The 19,739-nt window shown below is 45.3% G+C and overlaps 1 protein-coding gene and 1 long non-coding RNA gene across 2 annotated transcripts; both read left to right on the top strand.

The window, feature by feature from the left end:
* Positions 1–1,274: 1,274 nt before the first annotated feature.
* LOC118471957 (protein RRP6-like 2) lies at positions 1,275–3,519 on the top strand. The gene is made up of 4 exons (XM_035958894.1): positions 1,275–1,868; positions 2,497–2,652; positions 3,190–3,348; positions 3,421–3,519. Exons 1-4 carry the CDS (start codon positions 1,515–1,517, stop codon positions 3,517–3,519), a joined length of 768 nt encoding a protein of 255 aa, XP_035814787.1. The 5' UTR covers positions 1,275–1,514.
* A 105-nt stretch (positions 3,520–3,624) lies between these two features.
* LOC103627043 (uncharacterized) lies at positions 3,625–4,073 on the top strand. Its single transcript, XR_553336.2, has 3 exons — positions 3,625–3,721; positions 3,827–3,877; positions 4,014–4,073. It is a non-coding gene; the product is annotated as an uncharacterized lncRNA (long non-coding RNA).
* The last annotated feature ends 15,666 nt before the right edge of the window (positions 4,074–19,739 follow it).

Genomic DNA, 19,739 nt, shown 5'->3' with positions numbered 1-19,739 from the left:
AACGAAGGGATAAACCCTGAGTATGGAATACTCAGCAAGTCTTACCCGACTAAAGAAAAGACTCTCAAGGGTATGCTGGCTTAAGGGTGTCAAGGTAAGGCTTTTCAATAATCAAAGACTCTGTTTTGCAGAAATGCTTACTAAAGTGGATCCTTAAAATCCAATTTTATTTGTCAAGTTAAGTAAAATTACCTGCCACTAGAGTTCTTTCTACCCTAGTTCAATCACTTGTCCTGCACTAGCCAATTTCTTAACAAGAGCCCATCGTCTTTAGTGGAATGCTACATGTAAGTCAGTGGCCAGGTCTCCATAACCGCGGAGGTACGGCGATCCGAATCGATTATACTCAGCTGAGGATCTCCGATCACACGACATATGTAGCACTTAACCCTTGCATATGTCAACCCGCCACCGGGGTTCTTAAGACCGGATCAGGTTCACGCAAACCGAGAGCACAGATACACCACCGTCCAGCCTCTTGCCACGGAGGGTACACGCTACTCTCGCCACCGCTCCCACCACAACATAAACCCCCCTATAGCAACGCATCCGCAGCAACACATGATTTTATGCGTTGTAAGAAATTAGCGGGCAACGCTTAATATGCGTTGCAAGCATCATCCGTTAAATTATTAGAGTTATGGCAACACTTTATGTGTACCATCCGTTGTGTTAAATAGGATACGGAAACATTTAATATGTGTTACTAGCCGAATGTATTGATTAACTAGTATGTGACAACCATTAATATGTCTTGCTAGTAACATTTAATATTTAAATTCAGAAAAACACTCAATTTGAATGATTTGAAGTACAATAAATTAAACCAAATATTGTCCTTTTAGATTTCGATCTACCAAAACCCTATCACACAGGGAGACACAAGCGGCCTGAACCACCTACCCACGCCGCCGCTGGCCACCTGCCATGGCCCCAGTCGCCTTCGCAAAAGTCCCCAATCCCGCCGGCGGCCTCTGCACGCCTAGCCGCAGACCTCTTTGTCAGTGCGCCAAAATCTACTGAACTACCTACCCACCTCAAACCCTAACCCCAAGCCATCGCAGAAGAGGGTGACGAAGTAAAACAAGCAGCTGCCTCCCGACGCCGATCCAGAGGCTTTTGCCCGCCGACGCACGACGGGACGAGCAGCCGATGAACACGGCCACTCAACTTTCATAGTTTCATCACGAGTACCACCTGAGCAGCGGAGCCGCGGACAGCCGGACACCATCACATCAAACCTCCACCGCCGTCAATATAAGCGACAGTTGAAACCGCCAGCCGTTCCTACCCACCCTCCTCCCCGCCCCCGGTCCGCCCCCCACCTCAATTCCACACCCCCCGGCGAGGCCGCGGGGCGCCCGCGCCCAAACACCAAAACCCTAGCTCCCCACCCACCCACCAACCTCCAAGCACCGGAGGCCGCCGCGCGCTCGCCCACGGTCGCCACGGATGCGCGCGGCCCGCTCGCGGACCTCGACGACGCCCCGCTCGCGCGCCGCTGCTGTTCCGCCATGGATGAGCCCGAGAAAGTGAGGGGCAGGGAGGATGCGGCGTCGGGCCACGAGGCTGGCGGCGCCGAGGAGGCCGGGGATGGGTTCCAGCTCGTGATCCATGGCAAGAAGAAGAAGAGGGCGGCCAGCGGCCAGGACTGCGGGACTGCTGGCTCTGGCTTTGGCGCCGGGCCAGTGCGGGCGTTGACCAGGGAGAAGGGAGCCGCGCCGGTGCCGGGGGCCAAGGTGCCTTTCCACGATCCAAGCATTCCCCGGCCGCAGGACGTGTACAAAATCAGAGTGGATAACTACAAGCCATTCGAGCATGTCTGGCTGGAGCGCAGCGAAGACGGCACCCGACATGTTCACCCGCTGGTCAGTGATACACTATCCTGTTGCTGCTTCTCTATGTTTTGGTGAGTTCTAACGGAATGGAGGAGCTATAAACTCATTGATCGATGTGTAAGACATGGAAATGGCTTGGGTAAAATAGTAACATTTGTTGAATCAAATACTATTGTTGCCGTTCCCCATCGTTTGGTGTGTTTAGACTGGATGTGTTGGGCAGATGGTGCCCAAAGTTTATGAGACACAGAATGAGTACAAATAATCTGATTGCTGTATATACGGGGGTAAAATTTCAACAGAACATCGGAAAATGGTTTTAGGATAGCATGTGATCGTGTGTATAAATGGAAGAGGAAATGTGTAACACATTTTTGCAAGGATATTACCTGCTTTTGACAAACAACAGTGAATCATAGGCATGTTGATATGGGAGAATTAGTATGCATGTTGGTATTTTCAAAGCTGAAGGTAGTCTTTTCATGCACAACGATATGTACCATACTAACAGGTGAAAATAAAATCAGTGTGGTGCTTTTCTTTTAAAAAACATAGGCCTGCTCTAAGTCTAGTGTTTATCTTCTGTATATTTTTGTCAGTGTCATAATTTCCTTGCATCCGTATCCATTTATGAGTTTTAACTTGTTTTTTGTTGCAGGAAAACCTACCTGTTGAACAGTTCGTTGACAGAAATGTTCCTGACAGAGAACCAGTGAAGCCAGCTGATTTAGAGGATACACCATTTACGCTGGTTCAAGATCACAAAGGCTTAACAGAATTAGCTAAGAAGTTGAAGAGCGTAACTGAATTTGCTGTAAGCATTTGTAACTAATGTTTTTGTTTTATCAAATGAATCTATGATACTTAGATGCCTCTTATGTTGATACTGAATACTGAAGTTCATCTGTCAAGTATTTTTCCCTGTGCTGCATACATTTTTTTATCTGAAAGAACTGTCAGCATGCCTTCCCTGCAGGTTTTTGCCCTTGCGAGGCATATTTCATGCACACATATCACCACAGTTCTCAAAAAATGTTTTAGTTACATGTGTAATACTGCTATATGTTAGTGGTTGTGGAATGTGCATTGGACCTGACAGTCTTTATACTAGCACTATCGAAAAGTTCTTAAGCTAGATTACTTTTGTGACTGTTTGACATGAACAATATAGTGCAACTTTGGTTGTTATATAAACAAGATACCTCCTATGTTTTGTTTCTTCATCTTATAGAATGAGTTTTACGCCCTTTTATGTTCTAGGCTATCTGACATGCAATAGAATAAATTCCATGGACTTCATGATACTAGCAATTTAATGATTGCCTCTATAATTTTTTTGCTCCATTTTCAGGTAGATCTGGAGCATAATCAATATAGGTCATTTCAGGGCTTCACCTGCTTGATGCAGATTTCAACAAGAACAGAAGACTTTATTGTGGACACTCTTAAGCTACGCCTATACATTGGTCTCTATTTGCAAGAGCCTTTCAAAGATCCAACAAAGAGAAAGGTTTTTAAAAACTACAAAATAATGCCTCTATGTACTCGAATTTCTGGTTTTCATTCGTTTTTGGTCAAATAGGTAATGCATGGTGCGGATCGTGATATAATGTGGCTCCAGCGGGACTTCCACATCTATGTGTGCAATCTTTTTGACACAGGACAAGTATGTGTAAATTAGGGTCAATAATACCATGATTCTGATTCTGCCACCCAATTTTCTTATTTCTTTATTCTTCCTGGAAACCCTCCTATTTAATGTTTAATAGACTGAAGATTGCTTTTCTTTCTAACGATAATCAGGCTTCAAGGGTCTTACAGATGGAGAGAAACAGCCTTGAGCACCTATTGCTTCATTTTTGTGGAGTAACAGCAAAGAAGGAGTAAGGCTCTATCCAATAAATAATTTACAAAGATCCACTCTGACCTCCCTTGTATCTACAATGGGACTTTCTTTTCTCTGATTAAGGCATGCCTTTTTCTTGTAGGTATCAAAATGCAGACTGGAGGTCGAGACCACTTCCTGATGAAATGATCAAGTATTATGCATATACCCTATTCTGAATTTCTTTTCTGTTGACTGTTGAGTTTGGTGTTGGATATTTTTGTGTTTGCTGCTTTTATTTTTTGCTGGCTTGCCATCAGTTATATATAAGTGGATTTACTTCTGCCTAGGTATGCTAGAGAAGATACACACTATCTGCTGTACATATATGACTTAATGAGACAGGCCCTATTCTGAATTTCTTTTTTGTTGTGTTTGGTGTTGGATATTTTTTTGTTTGCTGCTTTTATTTATTTCTGACTTGCCATCAGTTATATATAAGTGGCTTTACTTCTGCCCAGGTATGCTAGAGACTATAACATGTTGGTATTAATTACCAAAAATCTAACATGTCGGTAAGGCTGCATTTTCAATTATATTTACGAACATCTAGTTTTATTTTTATAATGCATCTACCTTATTTCCCTTTATGAATTCCCACTCAATTTATGATGTGATTAACACTACTATTATACGATTGATTCCCACTCAATTTATGATGTCATTAACACTACTAACATCTGTCTTCACAAGTTTATGTTCTTTTCAATGTGTGGGTACATCTTGGCATGAGCTAAGTTATACCAGACCACCTGTTAGATTTTTGGTAATTAATTTTGCAAGCTGCCCATCTTTCTATTTAAGTTCGTTGCTTGTCTTTTAGGCTATTCTCACATAAACCATTATGCAGGTTATATAGGAAATAAGGAAAAGACGCTTGAGGAGATCAGGCAAGATCTTTGCCTGGTATGAAAACACATGTCTATAGTAGCATCTAGATTCCTTTGTCAGGTTGCACAACTTTTTATTACTAAAACATTTCTAGCAGTGTTAATTTTCTTGGCATCATGTTATCATCTATATTGTGTTACTTACTGTGGATTATCCTAAGCTTTAATGTCAAAACTAGCAGTATATATTTTCACTTCCCTGTGAGTATCAACAAATCTCATGATATTTGACTTTTGTAACTTATGTTATCCGCAAATTTGAAGTTGAGGGGCATTGACCAGATAAAAGCTATCAGTATTTGGCTACTATGATTTCTGGTCTGAACTTTTATCCTCAATTTTGCAGTCCAGCGGAAATGTTTGAGCGAGTGATTGGTCGCCTTTGATCACTATATTACTAGCAACAATAGCAGCCATCACTGGCTCCTATTCTTGGTCGTGCATTTCTTGGTAGGCTCGTTCATACTTGCGCTCTCCTTTGATCTTCATTTCTCAGTTTGTTCATTCCTATGCTCTCCTATCGCACTATTGTATTCTTTTGCACATTTTTTTTCTGAAATGCTTTCTTATTGTTCATCAGATTCAGTACCTAGGATGAAGTTTCAGGGCTGCCAGATTTTAGTTTCAGAGCTGCAAGATTTCTGCAGAATTTGAAGACTATGCTACCAAAAAAGCTTTCCTAGTTTACCTATGATGCAGTTTAGTATAGTTTAGAATTAGTCATATGTTTATATCTGTCTCCAGAAATATTTGTACACACATGAAGTGGTGATTATTTTAAGTTGTGCTACTCTGTATATTGACTATTTTATTTCAATGAGAAATGGTTTGTCCATTGCAATCGTGTTTTTGCCTAGGATGAATTGGAGCTTCTCATTTTATTAATGGCAAATGTTGTTGTATATCAATTTCTATTCAATAAATGGTTTATTTCTTGTAACAATATATGTGCTCTCACAAATTTGATCTAAATGTTGCCATTGTCATACGGTTCAACAACATTGCAACACATAAATGTGCTGCCATAAATCTAAGCAAAATGTTGCCAAATCCACCGGTACAAACACATGTAACCGTTGCAGTAGGGAATAAATAGCCGTTGCGACCGAGCAACGCTTATAGTCATGGCTTACCAACATATATATAAGTGTTGCAGTAGACCCTAGCAACGCCAGCATAGGCAACACATAATTATGCGTTGGTATAAGCCTTAGCAACACTTATTTCAACTTCTAGCAACACATGAATGTGTTGCAATAGGGGGGGTATTTTTGTAGTGTCCACTCCCATTTCGTGGTATCTTATTCCGGCCTTAGTCTGCCCGAGGCAAGGCTTACCCATGACGAGGCATGTGACCAGTTAAAGGGTCCTCGGTCAGCAGGCCTACATCGAGACGGTCCTTAATTGACTCAGACGGAGACACTACACCGAGACTCTCTTTCTCGTGCAAGTCACCCGCCCGGTCTCAGCTTAATCTTTTTAACCCAAAAACTTGGTACCTGACAGAGGTACATCTTTTCCGATGTTGGACCCATCATGGCCATGATGGATCCACCATCAAGTTTTGTTTTCGAAAACATCCCGACCACTTTTGCCAAACATCTTTTGTAAAACAAATCCTTTTGTTTTTCTAAAGCAATACTAAGCATAGTAAAACCTTTTTGTAAAAACAGGGTTTTAAGGAGGGGTAATCAAAATCAAGGAAGGTAATGCAGGAATTGTTTAACAATCAACTCCTATAACTTAATGCAGCAAGCAAGTGAGAAAGATTTTAAAAAACATCAAGGGAGGTGGCAAATGCACCGGGGCTTGCCTTCGTTAACAGGCGATTCAGGCTCGGATCCACAAATGTCGAAGCAGAAACTATTCCTGGCCTGAGTGTCCAAAGGTGGTTGCACTTGCTCTTCGGGGACTTCTACCTCTTCTTCACGTTCTACTCATAACCATACATAAGTATAAGAATGGATGCCATGGGATGCTCATGAGGATGCAAAGATAACATAAACTTATTAGTTATGTCTTGAATACAACTTGCCTTCACGGAGTTCCGGGAACTTAGGGTTTCCGGAGTCGGTAAAGGAGTTCAGAGGGCAGGGGGGGTGTTTTGGGGTTTGGTGATCAAACAAGGTCCAAATCAATTCAAACTTTACCCAAGGCTTCTCAATATTGAATAACACTCATATAAAAATTTTGGGCATTTTAGGACCTATCAATTATTTTCTAAAAATCTATAATCAAGACTTTTAACTACTTTAAATACCCTAAAATTTCTTACTTTCACTAAAAATCACCAACTTATTTTTGTTAAATACTATAGAAAATAACAAACCTAGGAAAATTAGTTTCACAATTTTAGCATTTTTCTACTATTTTCTACAGTTTTTCAAAGTTCTGTTGAAAAGAAAAAGGAAAACGATAAAACAGTACTGGGCCGATTCTGGCCCAACAAGCCCAGGTCCAGGGAGAACAGCGCGCTCGCGCCCGCGCGCGCGCGCCCGCGCCCAGGCGATTTTGCAGAAACGGCCTCGCGCTTCTGGCTAATCCGAAAAAGGTCCTTTTACTATTGTACGCAGTCACTGACGATTTGCAGAAACGCCCTCAAGCTTCTGTTTCTTCCCCGCGATAGCCCCTGACCACGCCGCGCCCTGGATTCTTCCCGGCGTGACCCGTACTGGACATGGCCGGCGAGGACTACTCAAGCTAACGGTCGGAGAGTCTCTACGGACCTAAGGCGACCTAAGAACGGCCCTCAATTTCGAACGGTGCTCCAAGAAATTGCTCTGCCCACGCTCAGGGCGGAAACCGGGGCGTCGAGCTCACGTTCCCGTACAACCATGGCCGGACTGAGCAAACGGACGCCACCGAGAGCATCACAAGCATGCAGAGGCACGAAAACAGTATACGAATTGGATGGCGACTCACCAGAACGAGCTGGCCACGGGAGGGCTAGTTTTCACGGTGCGGCGGATGGAATTGGGGGAAACTTGGAATTAGAGCTCGTCGGTGAACCACTGGGAGCAATACTGGACGTCGAGGTACTTGACTACCATACGGAGCGTGTGGTGGCTTCAATTTATAGAGTTCATGGCCGGCGGCGATCAATTTGAGCAAATTGCGCTGGCGGCCGGATGGGAGGAAGAAGCTTGGCGCACGGAGTACGTGTCCCATAGCGTGGCAGTAACTCCGGTGAGCTACGGAGGGTTCAGAGAAGGTCATGGCGACACGGTGAAAGTGTAGAGCCACGCGGCACCCGGCCGAGAGGCGGCGGTCGACGGCGAGTACTTACCGCGGGCGGTGAGCCAGGGGGGGGGGAGAACGTGCCGTGGCCGAGCGGGGTGACTTCCAGCTCACCGCCGTTGAGGACACGTATCGGCAGTGCTTATCCAAAGACCACCGAGCACGAATCGTGACGAGTCGCGATCAACGGCGGCGGCTACCGGCGGTGAGGACGAACCCGATCTTCTTCAGTTAAGCGGTCACTGTACCATGGGAATACCGGTTCAGAGTGACTGAGAGTCCAGTTTCCAGAGCCCATAACTTCCAATTTTGTGCAGCAACTCGATTGCCTTTCTTAAACAAAATTGTAGAGCAATATACCATCTACAATTCGACTACAGGACTTGAACATATTTGAGCACTGGATCATGCTTGAATCTGAGCTAGAAGTTGATGTCAGTTCACTGCTAAACAGAATTTCAGTTCAAAACAACCTGACAGTCGAACTTTGATGGGGTTTTTCTCTAAATTTCTCATAACAACTATGCTTGCACTCTTTAGCAAAGTTGTTCTCCTATAATTGGTCTTCAACTTTGATGTGGTGACCTAGGGCAAAAACCCTATACTTTGTAAGTTACAAAGTCCCAAAGTTGAGCCCATTCACTAATTTTTCAGACTTAGAATAAACTCAAATGAGGTCCATCTTGCATTTAGGTCCAAAACTTAGGGTTTTGCTTTCAAGTACACATTTTTGTGAACCAAGGGACTTAAGAAACCTATTTGGCTTGGTTTTTGCACTTTAGCCCAAAAGTGGGCTAATTTTGCACAGAAGCCCCTAGGTTTTGGTTTTAGGGTTTTTCCAGGGTTCCAATTAGGGTTTCTGGTATCCCAGGGGTATAAAGGTGATTCAAGTTTATTTTTGGGGTCATTTTATGACTTTTACCCTAAAGTCTTTAGGTTTCCTTAACTTGGGTTAAGTTTTACCCCTTTAACCACTATTTTAGGGTTAAGTCCTTTAACCAGGGTTCTATTTGCAAAAACATTAAAACAATACAACTTGTTTGAAATTTTTGCCTAGTGAATGCACTCTAGATGTGTCAAACATATGCAATGCCAATGCTCATGATGCCATGCTCAAGTTTTAGTTGTAGTAACACCAGGGGTGTTACATCCTTCCCCCCATAAAAGAATCTCGTCCCGAGATTAAAAATCCTAGGGTAAGTAATGGTAAAGGAAACGCATCACATTTTTATTTCCTTATTTTTGGTACAAGACAGGGGTGATGTGGGGGTTACTTCTTTATTACAACAACTATACAGGCTTTACAGTTTACATGAGGCTAGGAAGCCTGGGAAATTCTTATCCAAGAAGTCTTGAGTTTCCCATGTAGCCTCATCTTCAGAATGCTGGTTCCACTGTATCTTGTAGAACTTGAGAGTCTTTCTTCGGGTGATCCTGTCCTTTTGATCCAGAACTCGAATAGGATGTTCCGAGTATGTTAAATCTGGTTCCAGGACAACATCAGTCACTTCAACGGTTCGATCAGGAACCCGAAGACACTTCTTCAGTTGTGACACGTGGAACACATTATGCACAGCAGACAATGTTTCGGGGAGCTGAAGTCGATACGCCACTGGCCCATATCTTTCCAGAATAAGAAAAGGACCAATATATCGTGGTGCAAGTTTTCCTTTAACTCCGAAACGCGATACACCCTTCATTGGTGAGACCTTCAAGTAGACATAGTCTCCTTCCAGGAAATATAAGGGCATTCGCCGTTTGTCAGCATAACTCTTTTGCCGTGCTTGAGCTTTCTTCATATTATGGATAATTCTCTGAACCTTTTCTTCAACCTCTTTCACCATATCAGGTCTAAAGAAGTATCTTTCTCCAGGTTCAGACCAATTTAGCGGAGTTCGACACCGACGTCCATATAAAGCTTCAGAGGGTGCCATCTTGATACTCTCTTGATAGCTATTATTATATGAAAACTCCGCTAAGGGCAAACATTCACCTCATTTCTGTGGGAATTCCAGAACACATGTCCGTAGCATATCTTCCAGTATTTGGTTTACCCTCTCAGTCTGTCCACTGGTTTGAAGATGATAGGCCGAACTGTGGAGCAGTTTAGTACCCAGGGATTTATGAAGTTCTTCCCAGAATTTGGATACGAATTGAGGTCCACGATCCGACACTATGGTTTTCGGAACACCATGCAGACGAAGAATACGAGCAATGTACAATTGGGCATAGACAGTAACTGGGAATCGGTCTTGACTGGCAGAAAATGAGAAATTTTCGTATGCCGATCAATAATAACCCCGATAGAGTCATACCCTTTTGTAGTCCTGGGTAATCCCACAATAAAGTCCATACAATATCTTCCCCTTTCCGTGTTGGGATAGGTAAGGATTGTAATGGACCAACAGTCTTCATGTATATGGCCTTGACACGTTTACAAGTGTCACATCTAGCCCCATAGTGTGCAATTTCAATTTGCATCTTTGCATACCAAAAGAACACATAAGGTTCTATGTGTGCAACTTGCTTTTTCTGATGACACTGTATTATCTGAATCTGTTGGGTGGCAATTATGCAACTTTACCCAAAAAGAATCAGATGCACCATCTTGGGTAAAACACACAAGAAGAGGTTTACCAACAAGTGGTTTCAGTAGGTTCATAGCACACGAGACGGGGTGAATGTCGAATAACATCACGGTCCACTCGTGATAGCTAGGGAATCCAAGTCCACGTAAGGTGATATTGTTTCAAGAAAAATCACCAGTGGAGGGATCTATAGATGCGGACTTTGCAACTAGTCCATTTTATCAGGCACTAGACATGGCTCGACCCAATCACTTATGCTGGAAAAGCATACATCAGGCAATCGAGGCACGACTAGAGCGATGGTTAGGTGGTTATTGACCGACTTAATCTTGATTCTTGAAAATTCTTCCTTAAGAGGGGTTGTACAAAAGTGAGCTTAGACAACTCGATAAAACGATCTCTAAACTCAACCTTCGTTCACCAGGCAGTTGCACGTTAGTGAAACCAACTTGTTGAACTACTTTTGACATTGAGCAAGTCCTCTCAGTACCATCGGTAAACCAAGGGTTGAGAGTTCACATTTACAAGCCAAAGGTCATGCATTTGGATAGAAATCCATTTAGTCAGGTTGTTCATCCGTTTCTTCAAGCGAGATGAATTATCCACTTGGTTAGGGAATACATAGATTAATTAGGAAAGCGAATGAACAAACTCCTGCATTTCAGCAGCAGGGGAAAGTCAATCTCCAATTTGAGAGCTAATTAGTTGTTTTCTTACACTAAAAAGCTCCAAGGCTTCCCTTTTACACAAAGGATGCAAAGGGAACTTGTGTGAGTAGTCACTACCAAGATCAAAAGAAATAAGACCACACATGAAAGTGGTATGCCCTTTTGATCCAATGGAAATGACAGATGTTGCTTGATCTCTTCAAGACAACATAGAGAGTGTTTCAAGGAAAGGTCAATGGAAGACAACACATCAGTGTAATTCCATAATGGATCATGACTAGAGACCTCGATACCGACATGCGCCAAGCAGCAAAATCCTGGGTGCACATTCATAGGAGCCTCTCAGCTTCGCCGCGGTACCATAAGTTCTTAACCATGCCATCATTACAAAACTGGCACCAATACTGAATCAGATTAGGTAAGGGTGATTATACACAGCGAAATACTCCACTAGTAAAGATGGTTACAAGTAGAGCGCCAAATAGATCATGGCCCAAGGCATGGCCATAATCTAAACTTGATGAAAGAAGTACGATGGGAGACTGTTAATTCAGCCCAAGCATATTTCTATGCCCATCGCAGAGAACACAAGGTCAAGGCTTAAGTTGGTATGCCTTCGATAGATATGAAGAAACCAAAGGCATCAAATTCAAAGAAATGGTTGGACATGTCTTTCCTAAGTTGGGTTAATAGAGCAACACGACGATCCGCAAGGAGAGGCCAAATACACTAGAGACTTCAACCTGCATCAGCTGATCAAGAGAATGGCTCTAAAAGGAGGCACGACTTGAGATCCTTGTTTGAAGTCTAGGTATACTCTAGGTCCGACAAAGAAATTATCTAGGCATTTACTTGTACGGGTGTGGTCATGAAATGATAACGGAAAATTCGACTTTGGGTCGGGTCATGGTTCACTAAAGCCTAATTCTTGGGTTTAGGCAACCAAGTCATCAACTCTCTATTGGTCATAACTCAACCTGATGGTTCTCGGATCAAGGTTGAGAATTGCTTTTTGCTGGGCTAACCAGTTCATGCCCAAGATGACATCCATGTCTTGGCTTTTCAGAACAATCATATTAGTAGGAAAGTCCTGTCTGGCCAATGTTAAGGGCACCTGATAAGCCACTTCTTTTCACTTTTGGTAGCTTTACCGTCGGGCGTAGAAGACCATTCGTCAACCAACTTCATAGAGGGAGGGGGCCTGAAAAGGTCCGGTTCACCATCACGTGCTTCTCCCGCTACATGAGAAGGTCCGGCTTCTGTCCCGACAAGATTCGCAGGGACGTTCGGGTGCAGTTGTAAATACAACACATGCACTTCTTCATGTAGTGCATTACAACAGACCTGCAAGTTATCCATGGCTAAGCTAAGCTCCTCCACATGGGCTCGAGCTTTGGCTTCCTTAGCCCAGACGAGTAAACGAGAGTTAACTACCCAATCGAGTGCTAAATCTCGTTTCGCGAGTTGGTCTTGCAAGTAGCGGATGGCTGCATCCGCAATCCATAGATCATTCTTGTGACGGAGTCCTGACTGAAGCAGTTCGACTTGTGCTTCAGATCCCCGATAGGATCGTTGCTACCACAACTACTTTCTTCATGTCTTGGGGCAAGTTAATGGCAGGGTACGCCAATGGGTCTAGCAGATTTGCGCGCGGTCTTTCTGATGCGCGACAACATTTCTCTAAGGGGGAAATTTTATTAATATAGTGCTTAGCATGATGCAAGTATAATTACAGAATCAACCTTAGTCGATTCAACCTTCTATACGTTGCACTCTTCCTATCTGGTCTTTAAGATAGACTCTTCAGAATACTTAGGTAAGAGGAGAAAAGAATTTTTAGGTAAGACTCTTAAAAATCCTTTTGAAGATGCTTCATAATATCTGCCAAGAAGGGCTACGCTCCGATACCAGCTGTGACGGAACCTCCCAAGTAATTTGGCCCACCTACAGTTGTCCTTGTCTCACAGACATCAGACAACCCTGTAGGTGCCCCTGAACTACTTGACAAGTTCGGTATCTTTCCTCACCTTACCAGGAACGTCTCACCCATCTTGTAGACATTACAGAACATCGGAGATGAAGAAATGCGGAAGCGAATTACATAAACTTACATTTTATTTTGAAAGCAAGCTTGAGTTATTTTTATTACAGACCAGACTAAAAGTGAGTGCATAGAGTAATATTATACAAACCAGGGAGGCAAAAACTCCTCCCGAGAAGACAGAAGCAAAAGATCCTAGGTGGAGGACCGAGTCCTCCCGCACTTCAGTCTTGATTTTCTTCTTTTGGAACCACCTTGGCACAGAAGCAGCAAAAGTCTGCTACTTCCTCACCTAAAAACAACGAAGGGATAAACCCTGAGTATGGAATACTCAGCAAGTCTTACCCGACTAAAGAAAAGACTCTCAAGGGTATGCTGGCTTAAGGGTGTCAAGGTAAGGCTTTTCAATAATCAAAGACTCTGTTTTGCAGAAATGCTTACTAAAGTGGATCCTTAAAATCCAATTTTATTTGTCAAGTTAAGTAAAATTACCTGCCACTAGAGTTCTTTCTACCCTAGTTCAATCACTTGTCCTGCACTAGCCAATTTCTTAACAAGAGCCCATCGTCTTTAGTGGAATGCTACGTGTAAGTCAGTGGCCAAGTCTCCATAACCGCGGAGGTACGGCGATCCGAATCGATTATACTCAGCTGAGGATCTCCGATCACACGACATATGTAGCACTTAACCCTTGCATATGTCAACCCGCCACCGGGGTTCTTAAGACCGGATCAGGTTCACGCAAACCGAGAGCACAGATACACCACCGTCCAGCCTCTTGCCACGGAGGGTACACGCTACTCTCGCCACCGCTCCACTCCCATTTCGTGGTATCTTATTCCGGCCTTAGTCTGCCCGAGGCAAGGCTTACCCATGACGAGGCATGTGACCAGTTAAAGGGTCCTCGGTCAGCAGGCCTACATCGAGACGGTCCTTAATTGACTCAGACGGAGTCACTACACCGAGACTCTCTTTCTCGTGCAAGTCACCCGCCCGGTCTCAGCTTAATCTTTTTAACCCAAAAACTTGGTACCTGACAGAGGTACATCTTTTCCGATGTTGGACCCATCATGGCCATGATGGATCCACCATCAAGTTTTGTTTTCGAAAACATCCCGACCACTTTTGCCAAACATCTTTTGTAAAACAAATCCTTTTGTTTTTCTAAAGCAATACTAAGCATAGTAAAACCTTTTTGTAAAAACAGGGTTTTAAGGAGGGGTAATCAAAATCAAGGAAGGTAATGCAGGAATTGTTTAACAATCAACTCCTATAACTTAATGCAGCAAGCAAGTGAGAAAGATTTTAAAAAACATCAAGGGAGGTGGCAAATGCACCGGGGCTTGCCTTCGTTAACAGGCGATTCAGGCTCGGATCCACAAATGTCGAAGCAGAAACTATTCCTGGCCTGAGTGTCCAAAGGTGGTTGCACTTGCTCTTCGGGGACTTCTACCTCTTCTTCACGTTCTACTCATAACCATACATAAGTATAAGAATGGATGCCATGGGATGCTCATGAGGATGCAAAGATAACATAAACTTATTAGTTATGTCTTGAATACAACTTGCCTTCACGGAGTTCCGGGAACTTAGGGTTTCCGGAGTCGGTAAAGGAGTTCATAGGGCAGGGGGGTGTTTTGGGGTTTGGTGATCAAACAAGGTCCAAATCAATTCAAACTTTACCCAAGGCTTCTCAATATTGAATAACACTCATATAAAAATTTTGGGCATTTTAGGACCTATCAATTATTTTCTAAAAATCTATAATCAAGACTTTTAACTACTTTAAATACCCTAAAATTTCTTACTTTCACTAAAAATCACCAACTTATTTTTGTTAAATACTATAGAAAATAACAAACCTAGGAAAATTAGTTTCACAATTTGAGCATTTTTCTACTATTTTCTACAGTTTTTCAAAGTTCTGCTGAAAAGAAAAAGGAAAACGATAAAACAGTACTGGGCCGATTCTGGCCCAACAAGCCCAGGTCCAGGGAGAACAGCGCGCTCGCGCCCGCGCGCGCGCGCCCGCGCCCAGGTGATTTTGCAGAAAGGGCCTCGCGCTTCTGGCTAATCCGAAAAAGGTCCTTTTGCTATTGTACGCAGTCACTGACGATTTGCAGAAACGCCCTCAAGCTTCTGTTTCTTCCCCGCGATAGCCCCTGACCACGCCGCGCCCTGGATTCTTCCCGGCGTGACCCGTACTGGACATGGCCGGCGAGGACTACTCAAGCTAACGGTCGGAGAGTCTCTACGGACCTAAGGCGACCTAAGAACGGCCCTCAATTTCGAACGGTGCTCCAAGAAATTGCTCTGCCCACGCTCAGGGCGGAAACCGGGGCGTCGAGCTCACGTTCCCGTACAACCATGGCCGGACTGAGCAAACGGACGCCACCGAGAGCATCACAAGCATGCAGAGGCACGAAAACAGTATACGAATTGGATGGCGACTCACCAGAACGAGCTGGCCACGGGAGGGCTAGTTTTCACGGTGCGGCGGATGGAATTGGGGGAAACTTGGAATTAGAGCTCGTCGGTGAACCACTGGGAGCAATACTGGACGTCGAGGTACTTGACTACCATACGGAGCATGTGGTGGCTTCAATTTATAGAGTTCATGGGCGGCGGCGATCAATTTGAGCAAATTGCGCTGGCGGCCGGATGGGAGGAAGAAGCTTGGCGCACGGAGTACGTGTCCCATAGCGTGGCAGTAACTCCGGTGAGCTACGGAGGGTTCAGAGAAGGTCATGGCGACACGGTGAAAGTGTAGAGCCACGCGGCACCCGGCCGAGAGGCGGCGGTCGACGGCGAGTACTTACCGCGGGCGGTGAGCCAGGGGGGAGAACGTGCCGTGGCCGAGCGGGGTGACTTCCAGCTCACCGCCGTTGAGGACACGTATCAGCAGTGCTTATCCAAAGACCACCGAGCACGAATCGTGACGAGTCGCGATCAACGGCGGCGGCTACCGGCGGTGAGGACGAACCCGATCTTCTTCAGTTAATCGGTCACTGTACCATGGGAATACCGGTTCAGAGTGACTGAGAGTCCAGTTTCCAGAGCCCATAACTTCCAATTTTGTGCAGCAACTCGATTGCCTTTCTTAAACAAAATTGTAGAGCAATATACCATCTACAATTCGACTATAGGACTTGAACATATTTGAGCACTGGATCATGCTTGAATCTGAGCTAGAAGTTGATGTCAGTTCACTGCTAAACAGAATTTCAGTTCAAAACAACCTGACAGTCGAACTTTGATGGGGTTTTTCTCTAAATTTCTCATAACAACTATGCTTGCACTCTTTAGCAAAGTTGTTCTCCTATAATTGGTCTTCAACTTTGATGTGGTGACCTAGGGCAAAAACCCTATACTTTGTAAGTTACAAAGTCCCAAAGTTGAGCCCATTCACTAATTTTTCAGACTTAGAATAAACTCAAATGAGGTCCATCTTGCATTTAGGTCCAAAACTTAGGGTTTTGCTTTCAAGTACACATTTTTGTGAACCAAGGGACTTAAGAAACCTATTTGGCTTGGTTTTTGCACTTTAGCCCAAAAGTGGGCTAATTTTGCACAGAAGCCCCTAGGGTTTGGTTTTAGGGTTTTTCCAGGGTTCCAATTAGGGTTTCTGGTATCCCAGGGGTATAAAGGTGATTCAAGTTTATTTTTGGGGTCATTTTATGACTTTTACCCTAAAGTCTTTAGGTTTCCTTAACTTGGGTTAAGTTTTACCCCTTTAACCACTATTTTAGGGTTAAGTCCTTTAACCAGGGTTCTATTTGCAAAAACATTAAAACAATACAACTTGTTTGAAATTTTTGCCTAGTGAATGCACTCTAGATGTGTCAAACATATGCAATGCCAATGCTCATGATGCCATGCTCAAGTTTTAGTTGTAGTAACACCAGGGGTGTTACACTGGTCGACAGGAACTGTTGTCTTTGCCGGCCGCCGCGAGTACAGGGGAAGGGGAACTGCGAAGTCTTTTTGCGGGCGAGGAGCTTAGGATAATGTTATTTAATTATAGGGAGATGGGAATTATTCCTAAGGTTGAGCCGATGTAGAGTGTGGCGCCCTCGCTTGTATATGTGTACAGGATTGTACGATGAAGTTGTGTGCCCTCGCGTGCCTGTGCCTGCGAGGGCGTTGTGTACTTTGTCTGGTATGGTTGGTTATGCTGTGCTGGTGTGATTATAGTCGGTCTTAGCGCGGATGGTTTGATGCTGTCGTTTCTGCTTTTGTTGTACTAGTTCGGCTGCGCCCTTAGGCGGCTTCTGCGCGGATAGTCTTCGCGGTAAACTTCGGTTTTTTCGCACTTTTTTCGCACTTGTTGTGCTAGTCCGGCTGCACCCTTAGGCGACTTCTGCGCGGAGTCTTTGCGATAGACTTCGGGTTTTTTTTTCGCACTTGGTGTGCTAGTCCGGCTGCACCCTTAGGCGACTTCTGCGCGGATAGTCTTCGCGGTAGACTTCGGTTTTTTCGCACTTGTTGTGCTAGTCCGGCTGCACCCTTAGGCGACTTCTGCGCGGATAGTATTCGCGGTAGACTTCGTGTTTTTTCGCACTTGTTGTGCTAGTCCGGCTGCACCCTTAGGCGACTTCTGCGCGGATAGTCTTCGCGGTAGACTTCGTGTTTTTTCGCACTTGTTGTGCTAGTCCGGCTGCACCCTTAGGCGACTTCTGCGCGGATAGTCTTCGCGGTAGACTTCGTGTTTTTTCGCACTTGTTGTGCTAGTCCGGTTGCACCCTTAGGCGACTTCTGCGCGGATTTGTCGCACGCGAGGGTGGCTAGCGCTTAGCCTCGCGGTGACCCCGAATTGGTCGAATGTCGAAGACCGTCGTCGCGGTCTTTTTTCGACGCATGTTTTTGCGGGGGATTTTTCACACATATATTACATGGCTCCGCCTCGTTAAAAACCTCACCCCCCGGGAGGAAAAGAGTGCGGGCCGGTACAAGATTGTTTTTGGCGAATTACAAGGGCAGAATCAGCCCCGATGAGTCAAACAAAAAATTTGCGAAGGTTGTCGATGTTCCAGGAGTGCTCCAGGTCCTCGCCGTTTGGCGTTGTGAGCCTGTAGGCGCTGGGGGAAGCTTTTGTCTTGACTATAAAGGGGCCCTCCCACTTGGGCTCCAGCTTGCCCCTGGACTCCGTCCGAGCTGTTCGGACGAGTACGAGGTCCCCTTCGCTGAACTCCCTCGGGATGACTGCGTGGTCGCGCCATGCTTTGGTCTGGGCTTGGTATTTGTTTAGGGCCTGTAGGGCGAAGACCCGGTCTCCGTCAATGAGATCTTTTGAAGTTGGCTCGTCCACGTCGGGGACGGCTGACGGAACTGTACGCGGGGACCCATGCTTTATTTCTTGTGGGGTCATGGCCTCCGACCCGTATAGAAGGCGGAAAGGAGTGAACCCAGTCGCCCTGCACTCAGTTGTGTTTAGCGCCCAGACTGCCTCCGGTAACAAATCGGTCCATCTGCCTTTTTTTTCATCGAGGAGCATCTTCTTGACAGCTGTGAAGATTTTCCCATTGGCGCGCTCCACGACCCCGTTGGACTGCGGGTGATAGACTGAAGCGAAGGCAAGCTTGGTGCCGATGGAGAAACAAAAATCCTTGAAATCTTGGCTGTCAAACTGCTTGCCGTTGTCAACTGTTAGCTCGGACGGTACTCCGAAGCGGCAAACAATGTTTTGCTAGAAGAATTTTTGGGCAGTCTTTAATGTTATTGTAGAAACAGCCCTCGCTTCGATCCATTTGGTGAAGTATTCGATGGCTACGAAGGCGAACTTGAGGTTCCCCTGAGCGGTGGGCAGGGGCCCGACAATGTCCAGGCCCCAGCGCTGGAGAGGCCATGTATGGGCAATCAGCTTTGTATACTGCGAGGGGCTGCCTGACCGAGGAGAAAACTTCTAGCAGGCTTCGCAGGACCTTGTGACCCGATTTGCAGCGCAGATCATTGCGGGCCAGTAAAACCCTTGGCGGATCACCTTGGCAGCCAGGGCCCTTGGCCCTGCGTGCGAGCCGCACGTGCCACTGTGGACTTCACGTAGGATCTGCATGCCTTCGGTTTTGGTGACGCACTTAAGCATTGGCTGACTAACCCCTTTCTTGTAGAGTTGGCCCTCAATCAGTGCGAAGTCCCGGCTTTGATGTCTAAGGCGCTTGGCCTCACCGACGTCGGTTGGATGATAGTACCCCTGTAGGAACAGGGTTATTGGTGCCCGCCAGTCTTCGGTCATGATTAGGTTGACTATGCGGTGGCCCTCGCTATCATTAGTTATTTGGAGCCCTTCGGGGCTTCGGACGGCTGGCGTGCCGATGGTGTGAAAGAACACGTCGGAGGGCAAGGGCTCGCCCCTGGCGGCAGCCTTGGCCAATGCATCGGCCTCCTCGTTCTTGGCCCTATCCACATGCTGCAAGGTGAATCCCTTGAACTGTCTCTCGAGACTTCGGATGGCTGCGAGGTATTGCATGAGCGCGGGGTCTTTTGCTGCATAGTCTTTCTCGACCTGGCCGGCAACTATCTTGGAGTCTGTTTTGATGATACATGTGGTGACTCCGAGGGCCCTTAGCTTGCGGAGGCCGAGGATAACCGCTTC

The sequence above is a fragment of the Zea mays genome, chromosome 5, assembly GCF_902167145.1.
Source record: "Zea mays cultivar B73 chromosome 5, Zm-B73-REFERENCE-NAM-5.0, whole genome shotgun sequence".
NCBI lineage: Eukaryota > Viridiplantae > Streptophyta > Magnoliopsida > Poales > Poaceae > Zea > Zea mays.
The sequence above is the reverse complement of the archived record's forward strand: the minus strand, read 5'-3'. Positions and strand labels throughout refer to the sequence as shown.